This window comes from Pimephales promelas, chromosome 3 (assembly GCF_988280905.1).
Source record: "Pimephales promelas chromosome 3, fPimPro1.hap1.1, whole genome shotgun sequence".
Classification (NCBI taxonomy): Eukaryota; Metazoa; Chordata; class Actinopteri; order Cypriniformes; family Leuciscidae; genus Pimephales; species Pimephales promelas.
In genome coordinates, this window is record NC_142771.1 from 11,507,840 (window position 1) to 11,533,452 (window position 25,613).

General features: G+C 37.4%; 1 protein-coding gene across 1 annotated transcript; it reads right to left on the reverse strand.

Annotated features, from left to right (window-relative positions):
• Positions 1 to 605: 605 nt before the first annotated feature.
• On the reverse strand, positions 606 to 24,573 carry crb3a (crumbs cell polarity complex component 3a). The gene is made up of 4 exons (XM_039662879.2): positions 23,996 to 24,573; positions 23,117 to 23,305; positions 2,999 to 3,048; positions 606 to 2,281 (listed from the first exon to the last, which is right to left on the reverse strand). Exons 2-4 carry the CDS (start codon positions 23,184 to 23,186, stop codon positions 2,072 to 2,074), a joined length of 330 nt encoding a protein of 109 aa, XP_039518813.2. The 5' UTR covers positions 23,187 to 23,305; positions 23,996 to 24,573; the 3' UTR covers positions 606 to 2,071.
• Positions 24,574 to 25,613: the final 1,040 nt, after the last annotated feature.

Here is a 25,613-nt window from a genome sequence, read left to right on the forward strand (position 1 = left end):
TAATTACTTGAATTATATTACATAAGTTACGTTATCGTTATATTATCTTACTAGCTATTTATAACTTATAGAAATGGTGCAACCTTATAAATTTCCATTACATGTAGCAGCTATTGCAAATACGTAATGATTTGAGGACCAAGTTTGTAGTCAAAGTATGGGCAGGCCTTTGTCAATGTAAAGCATATTGTTGATGTTGTGCCATGTAACATATCCGCAAGGGGGTAAGTTATTTCCTGTGAATTTTAATCTGATGCTTATGATTTATTAGCCACTATAGGTAATTATCAGGAGGAATAACAGGCAAACAGTAAAACTGTGTACACTACACCAACCAATGTTTATGATAACGAGAACCAATTAAAATATTATGATGATCACAAACACCAGTTTGCAGTGTAATGGACTATGTACAGCTCAAACAGGCTGACACTGGAAACATTGCACATTCAAGTTAAAATTGGCTGTTGATAAAACATATAATTCCGGTTCTGTCTTCTGATGCGGCAATACAGCATTGCGCGGAAACAGCCACAACATTATATCATGGCACAACTCCCATAAAGAATCAGGACTACATATTCAGCACAAGAATAACACTTAAATTAATAAGCTCAATCAACATGTTTTATTGAAAATGTGTGAAGTGTCCTCAATATTTTAATGTGGAGCAACAGCAAAGCCACCCAAGGACATTTTGAATTGTAAATATAGTAACTCTGCTGAGCGTTGTGCCTTACAACACCCTTAGCCATGATTATAGTATAACCTCTTATGCCTTTTTGCTTAAATATAAACTGCACAACTTAGCAAATTCTAAAAATCTGAAATTTGAAAAGGCATTCAAGTTAAATAGAACACATGAAATATTTGAGTGTAAACATTCATGCTGTCATAAAAAGAATCAAAAACGATTCCAAGCAGAATTCATTGTTGCGCTGATCAAATTTCTGGACACTTAGTATTAGTTAAAATAGAGTATAACTATAATATAGTTATAGAAATGTAACTGAGGTAAATCAAGACAAATGAAATAATTTCTGAAATGATCAAAGGGGTTTTAACCAACCAGATATGAAAGTAAAAATATCCAATTTGTGGGCAAATGGATCTCAGTATATATTTAAAGGTGTAGTGTGCAAAATCTAGTGTCAGGAAACAGGCGCACACCCCCAGCTTCTATTATTCAGTCTCACAGAAGTCCTGCCTCCAAACTCACACCATTGGTTGAGCTGATACTGTTAAGTTAACCAAAGACTTTAGATTTATAAAGACGGTCCACTCATATTTCTATGAATAGGAGAGAGTGAAACGCACAATATGGCGGAGTAAGTCCCGCCTTCCTAATAAATGAGCCAATTGGTAAAAAAACAGTCAGTGTTTCTTTACCAAGAGGTGCGTTTATGACTACTCATGTGCATTGGCGGGTCGGCCAGGTTTTTTTTTTTTTTTTTTTCATGATTTGAGTGTTTCTAAACAATTTATAAGATCAGATTTCATTGGTAATTTGAAAAATGTTATATGAATATTAATCGTAAGCTTGTTGAACAGCTTTTGGAGAGTTTGATGTTTCCCCATTCAATGATATTGCATGAAATAGTTGCCCAAGAGAACTTTCAAAGATGGCCGCCGAGTGACATGACTAGCCTTAAAGGGACTTAAAGGGTCTGGTCCTTTTCTGAATGCAAAAACAAACAGATTGCACTTTTGTTTTGTGCCACTAAGAGTGGAAAAATTGCAAACTTCACCTTTAAACATATCTTAACATTACATACAAAAATCTGCATTTGAATGTGTAAAGGAACAATTAAAACACAAAATGAAATGACCAGTCTAAACTAAGAATACGAATGCTAGAGAACAGCACAAGCAGATCTATACTGTGAAATGTTTTTCCTTTTGGAGAGAGTAGCTTTCCTTCAAGTTTCTTCCAAGTAGTCAGACTCGCTTTGTTTAGCCAAAACATATGGCCAGTGCTCAGAAACAGTGCCTAGTTAATGTTTATCCATTTAACCAGTTTGGAATTGATTCACCATCATCATGTGCAGCTGGTTAGTTATAAACCGGTGTGTCAAATCAGTCTCTCCTCCTTGGGTAGTTTGAGGGCGTCAGGCGTCTCTACGCTACGGGTTCCTGTTTGCTCCTCTGAGCTGGGGCGATACGTCCCCTCCGTCTGTCTCTTTTTCTTAACCACACAGAACAGGAACACCAGAATCGCTGTTAAAATAGCCACCAGTCCCAGGACCACAGTTGGTACAACAATGGCCACGATATTAGGGCCCTGGACAAAGAAAAGTAGGAATGTTAATCATCTGAACGGAAGAAGTACTACAGGACTGCATTAAGCACTGACTTATTAAGATATTGTGGCATTAACTACGTATACATGCACCCTTATAATGTAATATGATGACCAGATTTAAATTTTCAAAAAGCTTTTATGGCCCACAGAATATTTAGTCATATGAAATATTCGGTAACATAATTAAGGGATACTTCAGGATTTAGCATTAAGTTTTGTATTAGTAGAAAACTCTGTGTACACATGACATGCAGACAAAAATATATTTGTGGTCACAAAATTAAAAATTCATTTTTTTTTTTTCATTTTACTAAATTGTGCGCACTATAAAATAATTTTTTCCCTCGATTTAGTAAATCGTGGCCACGTTGTACTTATTTTCTCCCTCATTTTGATTAACTACAATTAAAAATGTAACAGATTATAATATCGTACGCACAATTTATTTAAAACAAGGAAACGAAATATGCTGACATATTCATAAATCGTGGGAACAATTAGTTAATTTGTGGCCACGATATACATTTTTTTTCCTGCATTTCATGTGCGAGGCTCCATACAAAGGGAGCCAATTCTGAATTTTGGGCAATTCTGATTCTCATTGAGCAAATGATGAGGACATTCTCCAAGTTAGTCAGATACTATAAGAGAAATTATTTTGACAGTTAAGAAACACCTCAAAGAATTTCTACTTACTGGACTGGGAGTTGTACTGGGCGTTGTACTGGGCATTGTGCCGTTTTCCGCTGCAAATAGAAAACATTACAATGAGATGACATTTAATTGTACATATATGAATTTCGGTCTGCAGACTCCGGTGTGACTTTAGCACTCATCCTAGCTAAGGGTGGCTCACAAATCACAAAATGGTTTCTCAGTGACAGTGTTGCAGCTCAAAGTGTTTTCTTTGCGTTTATATATATATACAGTATTTGATCTGAGGTGTGTTTCAGGATCATTTCACAGTCACAGTGCTCGCCACTAACACTAATTTGTTAACAATTAGGAAAAAGCAAAGATATGAGGATGAGAACTAAACATTAATAAAAAAGGGAACACTTGAGAGTGTTTTTTTTTCATGTCAAATGGTGTGAACTGTGATACGTGCGCTCTGTGATGGCGTAATCTCACAATTTAAATGATTTATAGCAACATTATGAAACACAGCACCCATCATTTAGCACAGAGAGCTGGACATCTGGACCTAAACACAAAATTAAAAATTTGAAATAAAAAATATATAGCTAAAGTTGAGAGGTGCTGATTTATAGCTCATTGTGTGTGATTATACTGTATATTGATGCACATCTGAGCATAGCGGCCACTGCTATGTTTCACTTGAAACATGGCTCGCAACAGAAAGGGACCTTGGCTTGAGCTCGAAAAAAGCCCCGTCCCCCGCTATTACGCAATGCACACACACAACAGGGTCAGAAATGAACGAGGACTTGGGGCAAAAATGTCACCATAACATTTAGAATTTTCAACATGTATATCTGTTATTTGGCAATTAGTTTTTTTAAGTACTGTCTAATATGGTGATCCATACAATGGTAGTTGCTGTTAGTAAGTTAAATTGATTTGTGTGAATTATAATTCAAATTCAGTTATTATTTTTTCCATCATGTAATGTTTAGAAAAGTCTATGTCATTTTTCATTGGTGAACGTTCAGTATAAAATTTATGCCACTAAACACTGCAGTTTATAAATATGCACTTTTATATTGTTGTACATGAGACACTTTTTTTTTTTTTGTTGCCATTATCAATCCCTATAATGGTAAGCTCTATCACAGCCTCAGAATTTGTATATATTACCTCATACTTTATCATAGTTGTCTCCTTGTTTAAAATTAAAGAAAGACCAGCAAAGTATCAACTGGTGCGTTGGTGCCCCATAATTCACCTCAATTCTCTAAGCAATAACAAATCCCTCGCATAACAATAACTTCAAATAATTTTAAAGTTTGGCAACTTTGTAAAATCTCACATTTGTGATTGTTGCACTTTGACAAACCATAGTGTGCTTTTGAAGGTCAGAGAACAAGTAATGATACAAAAACTATTGACTTGACTGAAAATAAATGTTACACTTGCAGAGTGGCGATTTAGGGCATGTTTACACAACAACAATACTAAAAATGAAAAAGTTCCTTCCTTTATGTTTTTCGCGTATAGACGACAGAGGTGTCAAAACGATCCCCGTTCACACAGATCTGCAAAAACGACTAAACTATTATTCTATTCTATACTACTATTATAAAAACTTGTATTATTCATGCCAGGCCTGTAGATGCCACTTTGTAAAGAAACACTACGCTATAGTAATATGACATCACCATTTTCACAAATCTGCATTTGAGACGATAACAGTATCTTTTTCAAAAACTTGCACTTTGAAACCTGTTTTCAAAAGTTTGCATTTTCAAGCTCACAAAACTTTGCTGTCGTGTAAATGAACAACCAAAAAGCTGAAAATGGTGTTGTGTAAGCGGCCCCTAAAATAATATTTAAATGCTATAAAGGCACAAAAACACAAATACATAGAAGAAAGAGAGAAGAAGAGAAAGAGAGAGAGTGGGAGAATACATATGAAAAAGCTAAAATGTTAATCATTTACAAGAGTAAATAATCCCTCAAGGACAAAGATAACTTAAAAGAAGGAAAGGAACTTGTTGCAGGACTAATCATGAAGCGCGTGAATGCAGTTTAAGTATGTAGTGGGGTATTTATTGATTAAAAGTTTTGTGGCAAAGAAAAAGTGTTTTAGGAAGATGGAAACTTTTAATTCATTAAAGGGGTGATGAACTGAGAAATCAAATTTTCCTTGAGCTTTTGACATCTAAGAGATCATCATATTATAAGAATATCCTGTAAGTTTTAGAACTGAAAACGTCCTTGTTAGCCCCGCCCACCGATTCGTGCATTACATGCATTGCTAAATACCATAGGCCTACCTCGTGATAACAAACCGGATCGAGCTATCGAGCAATAAAAAATGCCGTTTACAAAATATTGTGCAGTGCCTGGTTATGGAAGAAGACAGTCGCCGCATAAGCGAGTGAGTTGAAACTCATTATAATTTGCAAAACTGTAATCCACTCACAGCATTGGGCGTTTACTTCCAAGTCTTCAGTGCGAGACGCCCATAAAAAGAGTGTTTTTGAGCTAGGCTCAAAGCTAGGGTAGAAAGTAGCCTATTACTTATGCATTTTGATGTTTTTGAATGTAAAAACCAAGTGAACGTCATAAGTTGACCTCCGACAACAATATAAAAGAATTTAAAAAGCCAGTTCATGACCCCTTTAATTAGTTTTACTTAGTTGAGTTTGTTTTGAAAAAATGTGCTTATGTAGCAATAAAGAAATGATGTAATGGCCCGTACATGTTCAAGAAAGGGTAAAAAGCAAAATAGTAAATAGCAAGGAAACTGAGATGAGCAAAAAAAATGCACATCCCAATTCCTAGCTCAAGCACACCTTGTGCAACTAATGAAGCCCTTGATTAGTTGCATCAGCTGTGCTTGAGAACACCTGTTTTGCAGATTTGTGCTGTTTTGAGGGAGTCTATGGGCTCTATGCGGTATTTCCGTTGAAGGTGTAAGGATGCTCGATAACTTCCGCCGATCGTAGAGTCCAAAGCAATACCGAGAATTTATATTGAATTTTATACTCTATGGTTACACTAAAGAAACGTTAGTCACTAAAACAGATAAAACAGACACCCCTCGTTGTGTTTATGGTTCTTTTTCAAATTATATTAAATAAACATAACTATATATAAAATTACATCTAAACGTATGTACGTTTCATTTCAAAGACGGGAGGACAGTAAATTTTGAAGACTCTGCCATAATCCCGTTTTCCTCAGTGTTCCTCCACTTTAATCTCCACAACCGTAAATGGACGAGCATCCTTGCGGCAAATGCGGAACTTATGCGCGCATATAGCCCATTCAGGGGGTTGAATCATTTTGAGACTGCGGAAGTCATTAGGGCCCAAGCCCTGAAAGGGCGAAGGCCCTATTGTTTTCCTTGGGATTATTAGGGCCCAAGCCCTGAAAGGGCGAAGGCCCTATTGTTTTCCTAAGGATTATTTTTCTTTACTATTATTATTATAATTATTATTATTTTACTACCTTTTGGGCACTTTTGGGGCCCTTAACGTGCTCGAAAACTCTTGAAACTTTGCACACGGGTCAGAACCCGCGGCCATCAGAGCCGGGCTGAAGCTGGTACCCGGGCGTGGCAGGGCGGCTCGTCAGCGCCCCCTGGAACGGGGTCCGAACACTTGGTCCATAACTCAAACACGCTTGTATGTAATAATATGAAACTCGGTACACATGTTGATCTCATCGTTTCATCTATACCTCGCGCTCTTACTTTTTACCCCAGCCCAACAGGAAGTCGGCTATTGAGGTTTGTTTGTAAAACGATCGCAATGGAATGTCAAATACTCCTCCTAGAGCTTTGATCCAAATTCGACGAAACTCGGTCAGCATGAAGTCAAGACATTGAGGATGAAAGTTTGCGAGGGGATTTTTTATATCTCGAACGGTTTGTCCGTGGCGGGGAAACGAAATCATGGCGAGAAACGTGAAACAGGAAGTGTGTTATAACTTCAGCATACATTAACTGATCTTGATGAAACTTCAGCAGTGTGTTCGCTGTAAGAGGACGATCACATGGATGTGACTATTGTGAGTCAAAGTTATAGCGCCACCAACTGGCAGCAGGAAGTGTGTCACTTTCAAAATGCTTAGATATCACCCTTTTATTTTTACCCGATTTGCTTCAAACTTCATATGTATAATGGAAACATACGGCAGATGAAGACCTGTGAATGGATTCTTGATATCTTTGAAACTGTTGCCGTGGCGACGCATCAAACTTTACCCTTCTTTTAGGATGCTTTTAGGATGCTTTTGAGACCCTTAGCATGCTTCAAATTGCATGAAACTCGACAGACACATCACATTTATTAGCCAGTAGACATGTGCAAAGTTGCAGAAACGGGCGTGGTGAGGGCTCAGTAGCGCCACCTTTTGACAAAAGTGGGGTGGTTAGTTTTAACTAGAGTTACAAAAATTGGTATGTATATTGTACTCCTCGAGCCGGACAACTTTCTAATTGACACTTATTAGCTAGGACCCACGGAAAGTCAGATATTTTTGTTTGAATATGGCCACTCTGAGCCTACATGTGTCTTTGGCTGGCTGGCTGGCTGGCTGTCTGTGTGTGTGTGCAGGGGGAGGGGGCTTAACCATTTCACTGCTGTGTGTATGACCTGCATAAAGAAAATACATTTCTCAAGCCTGGTATTTTTTAAATAAGTTTTTATTTTTATTTTTTATAAGTAAAGGCATATAACTAGTTTAATTGTAGTGAATTGACAATAGTTTTATATAATTAGTTTATTAATCAGATTAACTTGGTCAATAAACTTGGTCTGAAAATTTGGTCCATAAATCAAACACACTTGCATGTAATAATATGAAACTTGGTACACATATAGATCTCATCGTTTCATATATAGCCTACTTCACACTCTTACTTTTTACCCCAGCCCAACAGGAAGTTGGCTATTTAGGGTTGTGTTTAAAACACATGCAATGGAATTTAAATTATTGCTCCTAGAGCACTGAACCAAATTCGACGAAACTCGATCCGCGTGAAGTCAAGACATTAAGGATGAAAAAGTGCCACGGGATTTTTGATATCTCGAACGGTTTGGCCGTGGCGAGGAAACGAAATTATGGCGAGAAACATGAAACAGGATGTCTGTTATAACTTCAGCATACATTAACTGATCTTGATGAAACTTCAGCAGTGTTTTCGCTGTAAGAGACCGATCACATGGATGTGACTATTGTGAGTCAAAGTTATAGCGCCACCAACTGGCAGCAGGAAGTGTGTCACTTTCAAAATGCTTTGAAATCACTCTCTTATTTTTAACCGATTTGCTTCAAACTTCATCTGTATAATGTAAATACACGGCAGATGTAGACCTGTGAATGAATTTTTGATATCTTTGATACTGTTGCCGTGGCAACGAAACAAACTTTAACATTCTTTTTTGATGCTTTTGGGACTCTTAGCATGCTTGAAATTGCTTGAAACTCAACAGATACATCACATTTATTAGCCAGTAGACATGTGCAACTATGGCAAAAGATTAAAGTAATGTCAAAAAAGTAAACACTAAAAGCCTCATATCTTCTAAAAATGTAATTATACATCATTTGTTTCTAAATTAAATTATACAAATATTATAACGTCCCCAATTTTTCCTTTTTTTCATTTAAGAATTATGTTTACGTTCAAAAACAGCCAGAATTGTTGTAAAATTCAGAAAAAAATAATAATCTGAGTCATACGTAGTGCTATACTGCCCTCTTGTGTTCAATATCAGGTAGGCCTATTGTGTATATTCCCACCGGTTAATCAACGTGTGACTCTGCTGGGACTTGGGAGCTTTTAAATCGCTTACTTAAAACCGAAAGTCAAAATACGGATGTCCGCACAAGACATTAATGGTGTGGAGTAGAGCGAGCATTTTAAATAAATTCCTATTAAGTAGGATTGAACTAAACAGAAAGAATGTTCACTCTGGTCTGCTGGTTCCTCGCTGGTGGATCATATGATTACTTTGTCATAATCTATGACAAAAATGCTATTATAAACTATATTAATAATAGATAATACACATTGCTCTTATTTTTAAAAAATACATTCATGAAAAACAAGATAACAAAAATCATAAAAAGATAAAGCCATGGCTGCTATAAATGTTTGAAATGCATAGGACAGATGTTTAATGACGCAGCAACATATAATTGAAAGGCAATTAATAATCTGTCATTACGTCACTGCATTATGATATTACGGCTCTAATACGGTGCAGCACAAAGCACTTATGTGCATCCCGAGCGGAGAATGTTGTGCTTGAAGCCACATGAAGTTACAGCGCATTGAGTCCGTATTGAAAAGTTCAAAGCACAAAGGAAATACATATTTATGAACAGTGTATTATACATTATCTATCTATGCAATAGTTTATTGAGCCTTTTCTTTTAAAGGTTTTAAATTTCAGTTACTGTGTGCGTGAAGAACAATTATAGTGCTCTGACTCTAGTGTTGTGATCTAACCGACAGCGTCTGACACCCGGTAGAAAGTAACACGATTAAGTTACAGCAATAAAGTCCAGCAAGAAAAAGTTTCTTCATTCGAAAATATAGACCTTTAGACCTTTATCTTAAAGACCCAGTATAATAGGATTAACATTGAATCATCTTGAAGATCGTTTCATCATTGACTGTAACCGAATGCGACGTGCTGTTTGAATGCTGAATGGAGAATGACTGACAGGCGCAGAGAGGGAAAAGTTTACGTGTTCTTGAATTTAATGACTTAAATATTAATTTCTATATCACATAATAGCTTCAGAACACTTATAATACAGTACACAAAAACTTTATGGTACTTTAGAAAGTTTTTGTGCCTTTGTGCCTTACATAGAATAGTATATGCACAATATGAATCAGCCTCGTCAAAGATGGCAGTGTCAGAGCCGATACCGATCCTGAGTATCTAATCGGCGCACTTCTTTTCAACAGTCAAATTGAAATTGAAATTGCTTGAAACTCAACAGATACATCACATTTATTAGCCAGTAGACGTGCAAAGTTTCAGAAACGGGCATGGTGCAAGGACTAAATAGCGCCACCTTTTGACAAAAGTGGGGTTGTTAGTTTTATCTACAGTTACAAAAATCGGTATATACATTGTACTCCTCAAGCCGGACAACTTTCTATTACATAGTCATTAGCTCGGACCAAGAGGAAGTCAGATATTTTGGTTTGAATATGGTGAGCCTCTCTCTGAGCCTACGTCCCTGTATGGCAAGCCCTTTTAACATTTAAAAGCTAAGTTTGCCTATCCGGAATTAACATTGTAGATATCAACAACGTCTTTCTGTCTAGTCGTAATTACATTTTGGATAGTTTGTATTATCATTTAAGATATCTGTAACATAATTTTGACTAGTCGAAATGACAGAGTATGGCAAGCCGTTTTAACATTTAATCATGAAAGGGCCAAAGCCTTCGGCACCGCCACCCGGGTGCCTTTAGGTAACTAAAGGAACCGGGGTTGCGGTGCCACCGGCTTGGGCCCGCCATCGCTGCTCGCAGCTATATTTAGGGCCCAAGCCCTGAAAGGGCGAAGGCCCTATTGTTTTCCTTGGGATTATTTTTCTTTACTATTATTATTATTATAATAATTATTATTTTACTACCTTTTGGGCACTTTTGGGGCCCTTAACATGCTCGAAAACTCTTGAAACTTTGCACACGGGTCAGAACCCGCGGCCATCAGAGCCGGGCTGAAGCTGGTACCCGGGCGTGGTAGGGCGGCTCGTCAGCGCCCCCTGGAACGGGGTCCGAACACTTGGTCCATAACTCAAACACGCTTGTATGTAATAATATGAAACTCGGTACACATGTTGATCTCATCGTTTCATCTATACCTCACACTCTTACTTTTTACCCCAGCCCAACAGGAAGTCGGCTATTGAGGTTTGTTTGTAAAACGCTCGCAATGGAATGTCATATACTCCTCCTAGAGCTTTGATCGAAATTCGACGAAACTCGGTCAGCGTGAAGTCAAGACATTGAGGATGAAAGTTTGCGAGGGGATTTTTTATATCTCGAACGGTTTGTCCGTGGCGAGGAAACGAAATCATGGCGAGAAACGTGAAACAGGAAGTGTGTTATAACTTCAGCATACATTAACTGATCTTGATGAAACTTCAGCAGTTTGTTCGCTGTAAGAGGACGATCACATGGATGTGACTATTGTGAGTCAAAGTTATAGCGCCACCAACTGGCAGCAGGAAGTGTGTCACTTTCAAAATGCTTTGATATCACCCTTTTATTTTTACCCGATTTGCTTCAAACTTCATATGTATAATGTAAACATACGGCAGATGTAGACCTGTGAATGGATTCTTGATATCTTTGAAACTGTTGCCGTGGCGACGCATCAAACTTTACCCTTCTTTTAGGATGCTTTTTGGATGCTTTTGAGACCCTTAGCATGCTTCAAATTGCATGAAACTCGACAGACACATCACATTTATTAGCCAGTAGACATGTGCAAAGTTTCAGAAACGGGCGTGGTGAGGGCTCAGTAGCGCCACCTTTTGACAAAAGTGGGGTTGTTAGTTTTAACTAGAGTTACAAAAATTGGTATGTATATTGTACTCCTCGAGCCGGACAACTTTCTAATTGACACTTATTAGCTAGGACCCACAGAAAGTCAGATATTTTTGTTTGAATATGGCCACTCTGAGCCTACATGTGTCTGTGTCTCTGTGTCTTTGGCTGGCTGGCTGACTGACTGGCTGGCTGTCTGTGTGTGTGTGTGTGTGTGTGTGCAGGGGGAGGGGGCTTAACCATTTCACTGCTGTGTGTATGACCTGCATAAAGAAAATACATTTCTCAAGCCTGGTATTTTTTAAATAAGTTTTTATTTTTATTTTTTATAAGTAAAGGCATATAACTAGTTTAATTGTAGTGAATTGACAATAGTTTTATATAATTAGTTTATTAATCAGATTAACTTGGTCAATAAACTTGGTCTGAAAATTTGGTCCATAAATCAAACACACTTGCATGTAATAATATGAAACTTGGTACACATATAGATCTCATCGTTTCATATATACTTCACACTCTTACTTTTTACCCCGGCCCAACAGGAAGTCGGCTATTTAGGGTTGTGTTTAAAACACATGCAATGGAATTTAAATTATTGCTCCTAGAGCACTGAACCAAATTCGACGAAACTCGATCAGCGTGAAGTCAAGACATTAAGGATGAAAAAGTGCCACAGGATTTTTGATACCTCGAACGGTTTGGCCGTGGCGAGGAAACGAAATCATGGCGAGAAACATAAAACAGGATGTGTGTTATAACTTCAGCATACATTAACTGATCTTGATGAAACTTCAGCAGTGTTTTCGCTGTAAGAGACCGATCACATGGATGTGACTATTGTGAGTCAAAGTTATAGCGCCACCAACTGGCAGCAGGAAGTGTGTCACTTTCAAAATGCTCTCTGAAATCACTCTCTTATTTTTAACCGATTTGCTTCAAACTTCATCTGTATAATGTAAATACACGGCAGATGTAGACCTGTGAATGAATTTTTGATATCTTTGATATTGTTGCCGTGGCAACGAAACAAACTTTAACATTCTTTTTTGATGCTTTTTGGACTCTTAGCATGCTTGAAATTGCTTGAAACTCAACAGATACATCACATTTATTAGCCAGTAGACATGTGCAACTATGGCAAAAGATTAAAGTAATGTGAAAAAAGTAAACACTAAAAGCCTCATATCTTCTAAAAATGTAATTATACATCATTTGTTTCTAAATTAAATTATACAAATATTATAACTTCCCCAATTTTTCCCTTTTTTCATTTAAGAATTATGTTTACGTTCAAAAACAGCCAGAATTGTTGTAAAATTCAGAAAAAAATAATAATCTGAGTCATACGTAGTGCTATACTGCCCTCTTGTGTTCAATATCAGGTAGGCCTATTGTGTATATTCCCACCGGTTAATCAACGTGTGACTCCGCTGGGACTTGGGAGCTTTTAAATCGCTTACTTAAAACCGAAAGTCAAAATACGGATGTCCGCACAAGACATTAATGGTGTGGAGTAGAGCGAGCATTTTAAATAAATTCCTATTAAGTAGGATTGAACTAAACAGAAAGAATGTTCACTCTGTTCTGCTGGTTCCTCGCTGGTGGATCATATGATTACTTTGTCATAATCTATGACAAAAATGCTATTATAAACTATATTAATAATAGATAATACACATTGCTCTTATTTTTAAAAAATACATTCATGAAAAACAAGATAACAAAAATCATAAAAAGATATAGCCATGGCTGCTATAAATGTTTGAAATGCATAGGACAGATGTTTAATGACGCAGCAACATATAATTGAAAGGCAATTAATAATCTGTCATTACGTCACTGCATTATGATATTACGGCTCTAATACGGTGCAGCACAAAGCACTTATGTGCATCCCGAGCGGAGAATGATGTGCTTGAAGCCACATGAAGTTACAGCGCATTGAGTCCGTATTGAAAAGTTCAAAGCACAAAGGAAATACATATTTATGAACAGTGTATTATACATTATATATCTATGCAATAGTTTATTGAGCCTTTTCTTTTAAAGGTTTTAAATTTCAGTTACTGTGTGCGTGAAGAACAATTATAGTGCTCTGACTCTAGTGTTGTGATCTAACCGACAGCGTCTGACACCCGGTAGAAAGTAACACGATTAAGTTACAGCAATAAAGTCCAGCAAGAAAAAAATTCTTCATTCGAAAATATAGACCTTTAGACCTTTATCTTAAAGATAGTGGGGCGGCTAAGCGCAGATTTTCATCAGAATCGATCACTTTGCGATAAAAGCATGAAATTTGGTACGAAGGCTCACAAAGGGGGTCTGATCAGATTTAGGACCGTAGGCGCTCAAAATTTGGCCCCTGGGGGCCATGTCGGGCATTTTTCAAAATGGCCGCCAAATATGGATTTCTTAATGCGAAAATGAATTTAAAGCTGCCAGAAACCTAAAATGCAATTACACAATTCACCATAAATACATGTAAATATGACCACACTTTCACATAGAAGGTCTTTATACTTTCAAATATAAGATATGTTTAAAAAAAATTGAAAATGGCTGTCAAATATGGATTTCAGAATGTCATAATGGATAGACGACAGAAATTAACAATTAAAAAAGTTGCACATTTGATTATTAAACAATCTAGTTCATTTTTAAACAAAAGGAAAAGAGGTTATGATATCTATCCGAAATTATGTACTTTTTAAATGTACATTTAAATATTTAATATTAAATTGTGAGCATATACTATCATTTTTACTGTTTGTCAGGGACTCCTTTTTATTCAGTCAGTAGGTTTCATCTTGTGGTGGCCACATTTAAATATTATTCTCTTTAAAATCTAGGGAACTGGTGAGATGTTTTACTCTTGACTACAAGTGAGATAAAGGCAAAGTCAGTTTGTGTTTCTCACTGTTACTCAGTAAAAATAGTGTAGGCTAATACTGCAAGTAAGCAAACATAACTCAGACAGGCAAATATAACATTCAATAGATTTTAGTCTGCATGAATTTAGAGTTGGGATTCTGTGAAATAAAGTAGGTGTACATTTCCACAGAATTTCATTTAGGCTGGTTGTCTAAACTAGCTGCAATTCATCTCATTTATTTCATTGTAACTCTGTGCTCTTGTACGACTTCTTTGCTCTCCAAATGCTCTAAACTTGACTATAAATATTAATTGTAAGAACTGTTGAGTCCTGCTGGATTATTTGCAAGTGGTTTAGTAGGTAGGCCTACAAATCACATTGTAGACCGAGTTTTCCTCACAAGAAAAACATAAATTAGCACGATTAGCATGATTACGACAATTAGACCACTACACAAGAACTACTTTGATCCAATGCAATGACTAAAACCTTCAAATTATTTAATCCTGGATATACTGATCCCCCAACACAAATAACTGACTGGGAACTGTGTTTCATTTGTCAGAATAATACTCAAGAGCCACTCAGATGCCCATCAAATTGCCAATGGCAGGTCAATACTGAACATTACAAAAATCTGGCAGAGAATCTATTAAAATTTGATTAACTTAAACAACGATATCTTTACAGATTGCACAGTTAGATAAAGGGCAAGGTATGGAGGCCACATTTATTAGGAACAATGCAAAATATCACAAATTATACATGTCGCCTTAGATTCAACAATCAAATGCTACAAAGAGCTGAGAAGAGAGCTTCTACAACTGATGAGCATGACACTAGAAAATGAATAAAATTAGTTTTAAAAACCTCATTCAGTGATGACATCGATAAGACTTAATGTGGAGAGAACCTGCAGGTAGTGAGAGACTTCATAAGGCTGCTACATTTCAAATTGATGAAAAAGTTCGAAAGTGTGCCGTTGTCCTCAATGACATCAAGCTTCTGGCACAGCTCAGTGGAGGTGACATGTTGGCTTTAGAGGCCAAGTATCATTCCAAATGTTTGGCCTCTTTGTAAAATAGAGCTAGATCCCAAATGACACCTCACCAGGTGAAGAGCAGGTAGGACCAGATGTGACTAGTCCTTTGCATAACTTAATTAATAATACTAATTCATTACATTTATATAGCGCTTTTTTCAGCACTCAAAGCGCTTTAAATAGAGAGGGGAATCTCTATCATGGCCTCCTAATCATCTCCATATATATATATATATATATGGAGATGATTAGGAGGCCATGATGGACAAAGGCCACTGGGCAAATTTGATTTGGGCAGGATGCCGGGGTTACACCCCTACTCTTTCGAAAGACATCCTGGGATTTTTAATGACCACAGAGAGTCAGGGCCTCGGTTTAACGTCTCATCACGACAGTATAGTGTCCTCATCACTTTACTGGGGTGTTAGGACCCACACAGACCACAGGGTGAGTGCCCCTTGCTGGCCTCACGAACACCTCTTCCAGCAGCAACCTGGCTTTCTCAGAAGGTCTCCCATCTGGGTACTAACCAAGCTCAGCCCTGCTTAGCTTCAGTGGGCAACCAGTCTTGGGCTACAGGGTGATGTGGCTGCTGGCTATATCATGTTGTAGTCTTTACAGAGATGAAAACTGTCCACATGTGGTCTGTCCTGTCATGTGGTAATCTATTCACAACTGCAGCTATTGATAATGTTGATCATGATCCATCTTCAACAACAGCTAAGAATTCTTTTCACGGAACCTCCATCTCCCTCTTTCAACATCCGTCTTCAGAGAGGAAAGGAGAGCGTCGAAACATTGTTTCATCTCATAAGCCACGATGCTTCAAAAACAATCTACCTTTTGCCTCAAAACTATACAGATGTCTTCCCTGTCAACTACAACATTAAGACCTCATCTGTACCATCATCCCATGTTCAGTCCTTGAGCAGGCACAATGCTGGGTATATTAAGCAGGAGTTTGAATGGACAGAATATGTCAGATCAACAAGTGACAAAGCTGGAGATCTCAGTGATTTGTCACGGCTGCATACCATGCAACTCAGCAGTCACTGGACATTGATGCCACCTGCATTACATCATGCACACAGTTGCAATGATCAGGCACTCAATGGATGTCATCAGAAATGAAATTAATCATTAGCATCCAGAGCAAACCCCTGTGAACCCCTTTGACCAGCCACTATTTGCCTTGGCCAAGCAAATACAGTGGAAGTGGCCAAATAGATATGGTGAAATTGGAAGTGGCCAAATAGATATGGTGAAATTGTGATTCTTTTTGGGGGTCTCCACATTGAGATGGCATTCTTGAGGACCAAGGAAGTGGTTGGGTAGAGGCTCTTGTTCAAGCAGACATTACCACAACAGGCACAGCTGACTCTTTCTTAAAAGTGGCCCATGTTGCTCATACGAAAAGAAGTAACAGAGGCTGCATTGTACATTTTGCAACGTGCTGCATATGACAATTACATGAATATGCATTCCTCCAGTGATGTGCTGAGCTTTGATGAATGGTGCAAGAGGCAAAAAGATAAAAGATCAGCTCTTAATCACTTGTCACTATGATGTCTAATTTTGATCACATAACATGAATTTACAGATGATTCATGAACCCATGTATAGTAATATTTAGTATTACAGGAGCAAATTTTCAAACATATCTTATATTTTAAAGTTTAAAGATCTTCTATGTGAAAGTGTGCTCATATTTACATGTATTTATGGTGAAATGTGTTATTTTATTTTATGTTTCTGGCAGCTTTTAATCCATTTTCCCATTACGAAATCCATATTTGGCGGCCATTTTGAAAAATGCCCACCATGACCCCCAGGGGTCAAATTTCAAGCGCCTACGGTCCTAAATCTGATCAGACCCCCTTTGTGAGCCTTCCTACCAAATTTGATGCTTTTATCGCAAAGTGATCGATTTTTGCGCTTAACTGCCCCACTAAGACCCAGTATAATAGGATTAACATTGAATCATCTTGAAGATCGTTTCATCATTGACTGTAACCGAATGCGACGTGCTGTTTGAATGTTGAATGGAGAATGACTGACAGGCGCAGAGAGGGAAAAGTTTACGTGTTCTTGAATTTAATGACTTAAATATTAATTTCTATATCACATAATAGCTTCAGAACACTTATAATACAGTACACAAAAACTTTATGGTACTTTAGAAAGTTTTTGTGCCTTTGTGCCTTACATAGAATAGTATATGCACAATATAGAATTTGAATCAGCCTCGTCAAAGATGGCAGTGTCAGAGCCGATACCGATCCTGAGTATCTAATCGGCGCACTTCTTTTCAACAGTCAAATTGAAATTGAAATTGCTTGAAACTCAACAGATACATCACATTTATTAGCCAGTAGACGTGCAAAGTTTCAGAAACGGGCATGGTGCAAGGACTAAATAGCGCCACCTTTTGACAAAAGTGGGGTTGTTAGTTTTATCTACAGTTACAAAAATCGGTATATACATTTTACTCCTCAAACCGGACAACTTTCTATTACATAGTCATTAGCTCGGACCAAGAGGAAGTCAGATATTTTGGTTTGAATATGGTGAGCCTCTCTCTGAGCCTACGTCCCTGTATGGCAAGCCCTTTTAACATTTAAAAGCTAAGTTTGCCTATCCGGAATTAACATTGTAGATATCAACAACGTCTTTCTGTCTATTCGTAATTACATTTTGGATAGTTTGTATTATCATTTAAGATATCTGTAACATAATTTTGACTAGTCGAAATGACAGAGTATGGCAAGCCGTTTTAACATTTAATCATGAAAGGGCCAAAGCCTTCGGCACCGCCACCCGGGTGCCTTTAGGTAACTAAAGGAACCGGGGTTGCGGTGCCACCGGCTTGGGCCCGCCATCGCTGCTCGCAGCTATATTTATTCTTTAGTATTATTATTATTTTGCTACCTTTTGGGCACTTTTGGGGCCCTTAACGTGCTCGAAAACTCTTGAAACTTTGCACACGGGTCAGAACCCGCGGCCATCAGAGCCGGGCTGAAGATGGTACCCGGGCGTGGCAGGGCAGCTCGTCAGCGCCCCCTGGAACGGGGTCCGAACACTTGGTCCATAACTCAAACACGCTTGTATGTAATAATATGAAACTCGGTACACACGTTGATCTCATCGTTTCATCTATACCTCGCGCTCTTACTTTTTACCCCAGCCCAACAGGAATTTGGCTATTGAGGTTTGTTTGTAAAACGCTCGCAATGGAATGTCAAATACTCCTCCTAGAGCTTTGATCCACATTCGACGAAACTCGGTCAGCGTGAAGTCAAGACATTGAGGATGAAAGTTTGCGAGGGGATTTTTTATATCTCCAACGGTTTGTCCGTGGCGAGGAAACGAAATCATGGCGAGAAACGTGAAACAGGAAGTGTGTTATAACTTCAGCATACATTAACTGATCTTGATGAAACTTCAGCAGTGTGTTCACTGTAAGAGGACGATCACATGGATGTGACTATTGCGAGTCAAAGTTATAGCGCCACCAACTGGCAGCAGGAAGTGTGTCACTTTCAAAATGCTTAGATATCACCCTTTTATTTTTACCCGATTTGCTTCAAACTTCATATGTATAATGTAAACATACGGCAGATGTAGACCTGTGAATGGATTCTTGATATCTTTGAAACTGTTGCCGTGGCGACGCATCAAACTTTACCCTTCTTTTAGGATGCTTTTAGGATGCTTTTGAGACCCTTAGCATGCTTCAAATTGCATGAAACTCGACAGACACATCACATTTATTAGCCAGTAGACATGTGCAAAGTTTCAGAAACGGGCGTGGTGAGGGCTCAGTAGCGCCACCTTTTGACAAAAGTGGGGTGGTTAGTTTTAACTAGAGTTACAAAAATTGGTATGTATATTGTACTCCTCGAGCCGGACAACTTTCTAATTGACACTTATTAGCTAGGACCCACAGAAACTCAGATATTTTTGTTTGAATATGGCCACTCTGAGCCTTTGGCTGGCTGGCTGGCTGGCTGTGTGTGTGTGTGTGTGTGTGCAGGGGGAGGGGGCTTAACCATTTCACTGCTGTGTGTATGACCTGCATAAAGAAAATACATTTCTCAAGCCTGGTATTTTTTAAATAAGTTTTTATTTTTATTTTTTATAAGTAAAGGCATATAACTAGTTTAATTGTAGTGAATTGACAATAGTTTTATATAATTAGTTTATTAATCAGATTAACTTGGTCAATAAACTTGTTCTGAAAATTTGGTCCATAAATCAAACACACTTGCATGTAATAATATGAAACTTGGTACACATATAGATCTCATCGTTTCATATATACCTCACACTCTTACTTTTTACCCCAGCCCAACAGGAAGTCGGCTATTTAGGGTTGTGTTTAAAACACATGCAATGGAATTTAAATTATTGCTCCTAGAGCACTGAACCAAATTCGACGAAACTCGATCAGCGTGAAGTCAAGACATTAAGGATGAAAAAGTGCCACGGGATTTTTGATATCTCGAACGGTTTGGCCGTGGCGAGGAAACGAAATTATGGCGAGAAACATGGAACAGGATGTGTGTTATAATTTCAGCATACATTAACTGATCTTGATGAAACTTCAGCAGTGTTTTCGCTGTAAGAGACCGATCACATGGATGTGACTATTGTGAGTCAAAGTTATAGCGCCACCAACTGGCAGCAGGAAGTGTGTCACTTTCAAAATGCCGTGGCAACGAAACAAACTTTAACATTATTTTTTGATGCTTTTGGGACTCTTAGCTTGCTTGAAATTGCTTGAAACTCAACAGATACATCACATTTATTAGCCAATAGACATGTGCAACTATGGCAAAAGATTAAAGTAATGTCAAAAAAGTAAACACTAAAAGCCTCATATCTTCTAAAAATGTAATTATACATCATTTGTTTCTAAATTAAATTATACAAATATTATAACTTCCCCAATTTTTCCTTTTTTTTCATTTAAGAATTGTGTTTACGTTCAAAAACAGCCAGAATTGTTGTAAAATTCATAAAAAAATAATAATCTGAGTCATACGTAGTGCTATACTGCCCTCTTGTGTTCAATATCAGGTAGGCCTATTGTGTATATTCCCACCGGTTAATCAACGTGTGAGTCCGCTGGGACTTGGGAGCTTTTAAATCGCTTACTTAAAACCGAAAGTCAAAATACGGATGTCCGCACAAGACATTAATGGTGTGGAGTAGAGCGAGCATTTTAAATAAATTCCTATTAAGTAGGATTGAACTAAACAGAAAGAATGTTCACTCTGTTCTGCTGGTTCCTCGCTGGTGGATCATATGATTACTTTGTCATAATCTATGACAAAAATGCTATTATAAACCATATTAATAATAGATAATACACATTGCTCTTATTTTTGAAAAATACATTCATGAAAAACAAGATAACAAAAATCATTAAAAAAAAATATAGCCATGGCTGCTATAAAGCAACATATAATTGAAAGGCAATTAATAATCTGTCATTACGTCACTGCATTATGATATTACGGCTCCAATACGGTGCAGCACAAAGCACTTATGTGCATCCCGAGCGGAGAATGATGTGCTTGAAGCCACATGAAGTTACAGCGCATTGAGTCCGTATTGAAAAGTTCAAAGCACAAAGGAAATACATATTTATGAACAGTGTATTATACATTATCTATCTATGCAATAGTTTATTGAGCCTTTTCTTTTAAAGGTTTTAAATTTCAGTTACTGTGTGCGTGAAGAACAATTATAGTGCTCTGACTCTAGTGTTGTGATCTAACCGACAGCGTCCGACACCCGGTAGAAAGTAACACGATTAAGTTACAGCAATAAAGTCCAGCAAGAAAAAGTTTCTTCATTCGAAAATATAGACCTTTAGACCTTTATCTTAAAGATCCAGTATAATAGGATTAACATTGAATCATTGAAGATCGTTTCATCATTGACTGTAACCGAATGTGACGTGCTGTTTGAATGCTGAATGGAGAATGACTGACAGGCGCAGAGAGGGAAAAGTTTGTGTTCTTGAATTTAATGACTTAAATATTAATTTCTATATCACATAATAGCTTCAGAACACTAATAATACAGTACACAAAAACTTTATGGTACTTTAGAAAGTTTTTGTGCCTTTGTGCCTTACATAGAATAGTATATGCACAATATAGAATTTGAATCAGCCTCGTCAAAGATGGCAGTGTCAGAGCCGATACCGATCCTGAGTATCTAATCGGCGCACTTCTTTTCAACAGTCAAATTGAAATTGAAATTGCTTGAAACTCAACAGATACATCACATTTATTAGCCAGTAGACGTGCAAAGTTTCAGAAACGGGCAATGTGCAAGGACTAAATAGCGCCACCTTTTGACAAAAGTGGGGTTGTTAGTTTTATCTACAGTTACAAAAATCGGTATATACATTGTACTCCTCAAGCCGGACAACTTTCTAATACATAGTCATTAGCTCGGACCAAGAGGAAGTCAGATATTTTGGTTTGAATATGGTGAGCCTCTCTCTGAGCCTACGTCCCTGTATGGCAAGCCCTTTTAACATTTAAAAGCTAAGTTTGCCTGTCCGGAATTAACATTGTAGATATCAACAACGTCTTTCTGTCTATTCGTAATTACATTTTGGATAGTTTGTATTATCATTTAAGACATCTGTAACATAATTGTGACTAGTCGAAATGACAGAGTATGGCAAGCCGTTTTAACATTTAATCATAAAAGGGCCAAAGCCTTCGGCACCGCTACCCGGGTGCCTTTAGGTAACTAAAGGAACCGGGGTTGCGGTGCCACCGGCTTGGGCCCGCCATCGCTGCTCGCAGCTATATTTAAAAGTTGCATTTTCAGGTGAATTTGGGGAAACCACTCGAAACATTTGTTGTATTGAGCTATTTCAATTACTTTTGTTTGATTTGTTCATTGCAAACAGCTAAAAGTCTACACTTTGCCAATAAACCTGATTTGCAAAGGGGGTTGAATACTTATGATAACAACTGTATGTATGAATCTCCCAAAAAAAAAAGTTCCCCAAAATGAGAATGAAAATAAATTATATGTAGTCTATTTTGAAGCATTGTAACATTGTTGACAATTATGCACAATTCTGTACCAAATTCTTAAATCAGCATCAAAGTATACAACAAATACTACAATAATGCATTTAAATAATATAAAAGATTTTCACAATAATGTAATGAGACCTAGATATGTTGTATTACAGTGAATAAGTGCAGTTTGTGTGGGAAATGTACCTACACATCTAAAAAATAATGTCCCAATACAGAAAAAATAATAATCATATGTCATCTATATGGAAAATATAATTTATTGTGATGGGGGTAAAATGTGATCTGGGCGGGTTCATAGTTTATGGTTACACAGTTCTCATGCCTTTTTTTTTTATATCTTAATTGCGAGTACAATTTTATGGCCTGACCTCCCAACAATACCTTCGATGCTTCTGCTGAAAACTGACATGCTTGAGCTTGTTTCTGCGGCACTTCAGGCAAACTAGTGCTAACTTAGTACAAGTTAGAGGAGTGCTACTCGGCTTGTGTACAGATTAATCTGACGCAACTCAATTGAGCTGTTTAAACGCAGTGAGCTTTAACAGTGATTAATAATCCGGATACTCTCAAAGTTCAGTTTCGGACAGAGGTGGAGCGAGTGACTCACCCTGGGCCGAAACATTCCTGAGAAGCAGCAGCATAAAACTCCCAGCCAAAAGCCCAACCTGCCGGATCATCTCCAGGATGGAGTCAATCTGCACCCCTACCCCCGACCAGAAGGGGCTGACGCTCCGGCTAGGGGCGGAGGTGATCAATAAATCATGTCCGAGATCAAAGATTAAAAAAATCTAGTGAGCTGCAAAAGAAGAGTAGAAACGTCTGTTAGGATCTGAAGTTGGTTAGCAGATTTGATCATTCCTATTGTTTAAAACAGTGAGTTTCTTCATAGAAGCATTGATGCAAATAAAGAACCTTAGAAAGGATTTGTTTTATAAGTGACTTAGAAGAAATTAGCTCGCTAATCTTTTTGGCTATGATCTCCTAAATTAAGAAATATCCAAATGCACTGATTCATTCCAGTCTGCCTTATTTTTTTTATCTGTGCAAACTTGGATTTTAAACAAGGTTACCATGTGTAAATTCTGTTCTGGAAATAAATATATAAACATTTACTAATACATTATTACAATCAAATGTCATATTTGTTAGCTAATGCACTGAAAAGAAACATGAACAAACAATAACCAGCTGTATTTTTGTACTATTGTTAACAAAGATTAACAAATTAGTAGCAGATGTATTGCTCATGGTTATGTTGGTTAATATATTACCAAATGAGATCTTATTGTAAAGTGTTAGCAGATATTTAAGAGTGTCCAGATGTATTGAATGTGTTTAATACTTGGCAGGTAGCTGCTACTTATTTTTCATTTCGGTTCATGTAACCTTTATCCAGTTCACGACATAAAAATTCCTTCCACCTTATCTGTGTTGCTAAGGAAACATTCATACATTCGATACGACACAAACAGAAACATACTCATACCTGTGTGTCCACATTCATAATCCACGAAGTTTCCTGGCGAGTTTTTGTGAATGTATGTTTTGGACTATATGTCCGCAGGTCTCTTCCGCCTCTCACCTTACCGGCCAAATTAAGGATTTAAACCGAAACTAGCTCGTCACTCCGGCGTCCTGCTCATAATAAAACATTGTCCTTCGGGGTCCTGTCCTGCTTTCAATGGTGGTCTTGTATTTACTAGAGTGTTGAGTGAATGCTCGAGCTGGGTATGTCTTCTTTCTAAATTCTCATCGCTGATCACATGGTTCAGTGTCGAGTTACAACACCTGAATCCAGCAGCTACTACCTGTGGCGCGAGACAGGCGCGCTATTGTGCGCTGAGATCCACCTGCGCACTAGAGCGATGCGCGCGCTCGCGTCCTCTCTCTGACGCACGTCATCATCTCTGTTTCGATCTTTGCGCCCTTTACTAATTTGAATGTTTTACGAACTTCAAAAGGTTTCCATCTGTAATGAACCCGACTGATATGGGGTTTTCAGTCGAAGCTATTTTTAGCTTTTATTTTTAGCTTTCATTACCTAACCTAAATAACAAATAAGAGAAAATAAATGAAATAACAAACTAGCCTTCTCTCTCCCACACACACACGTTATCAATAATACATGTCTCTCAGTGTTGCGACCTCCAGTGGTAGGAAATGAACTTTTAATCTCATAAGAACGAAATTCTTGACATACCACACTTCTGTTAATCCTTTCCTCCTTTTAGGAAAATTAACCACTTCGTGTCTGTTGTTTCGTTGATGGTACTACACACACAAAAAAGCACAGAAAAAAAGGAAATTGGCATAAAACTCACAGTAAAAAGTACGACGGCAACAACAATGAAATAATAATATTATAATAATAAACAAATATAGCCTACAACAGTATAGGCTAGCAGTAATAATAATCATAATTCATCTACAGGCATAAAATGCAGAATGTACGTGTTTCACAAGCTCAAATACATCCACATCCACAATACATCAACATCCAATAATTATTCTGATATCCTAAGTTAATATCAATGGTGGAAAATTAATTTTTGAATATTGAATATTTTTTTAATAACCTGTAATACGTTTTTTTTTTTCAGGATTCATTAAAATAGAAATCTTTTTTTAGAAAGAAATTAATGTCTTGTATTAATGCATTTGCAAGGAGGCATCAATTCTGTTTATTGTAGAGCTGCATGGGACAACTGTATTCAGCTTGTTTACATAAGAGACCCACGTTACTCTCTTGTCTATAGAACTATATCCTTCCCTACTCATTGAGTCCCCCTAGTGGGCTGAATAGTAGGCTACATCACAAATAGATAATACTTTTATTTTTTCATCACAAACAATTAATACTTTTATTCAGCAAGGATGTTTTAAATTTCTAAATTAAAAATGATTTGAACATCACACAGCTTTAAATACAAAAACTGTTTTGAAACACAACATAATTTCATTTTTAAATACAGGACTATACGAGGTGGGGAAAACCCTACCTGCACATGTGTTGAAATCATCAAAAATCCACATCTTTTTATAGCAATGTACCACTTCGAATAGCTGAGAGTTTGACTTAAACTGGTAGCACGGTAGATAAAAAA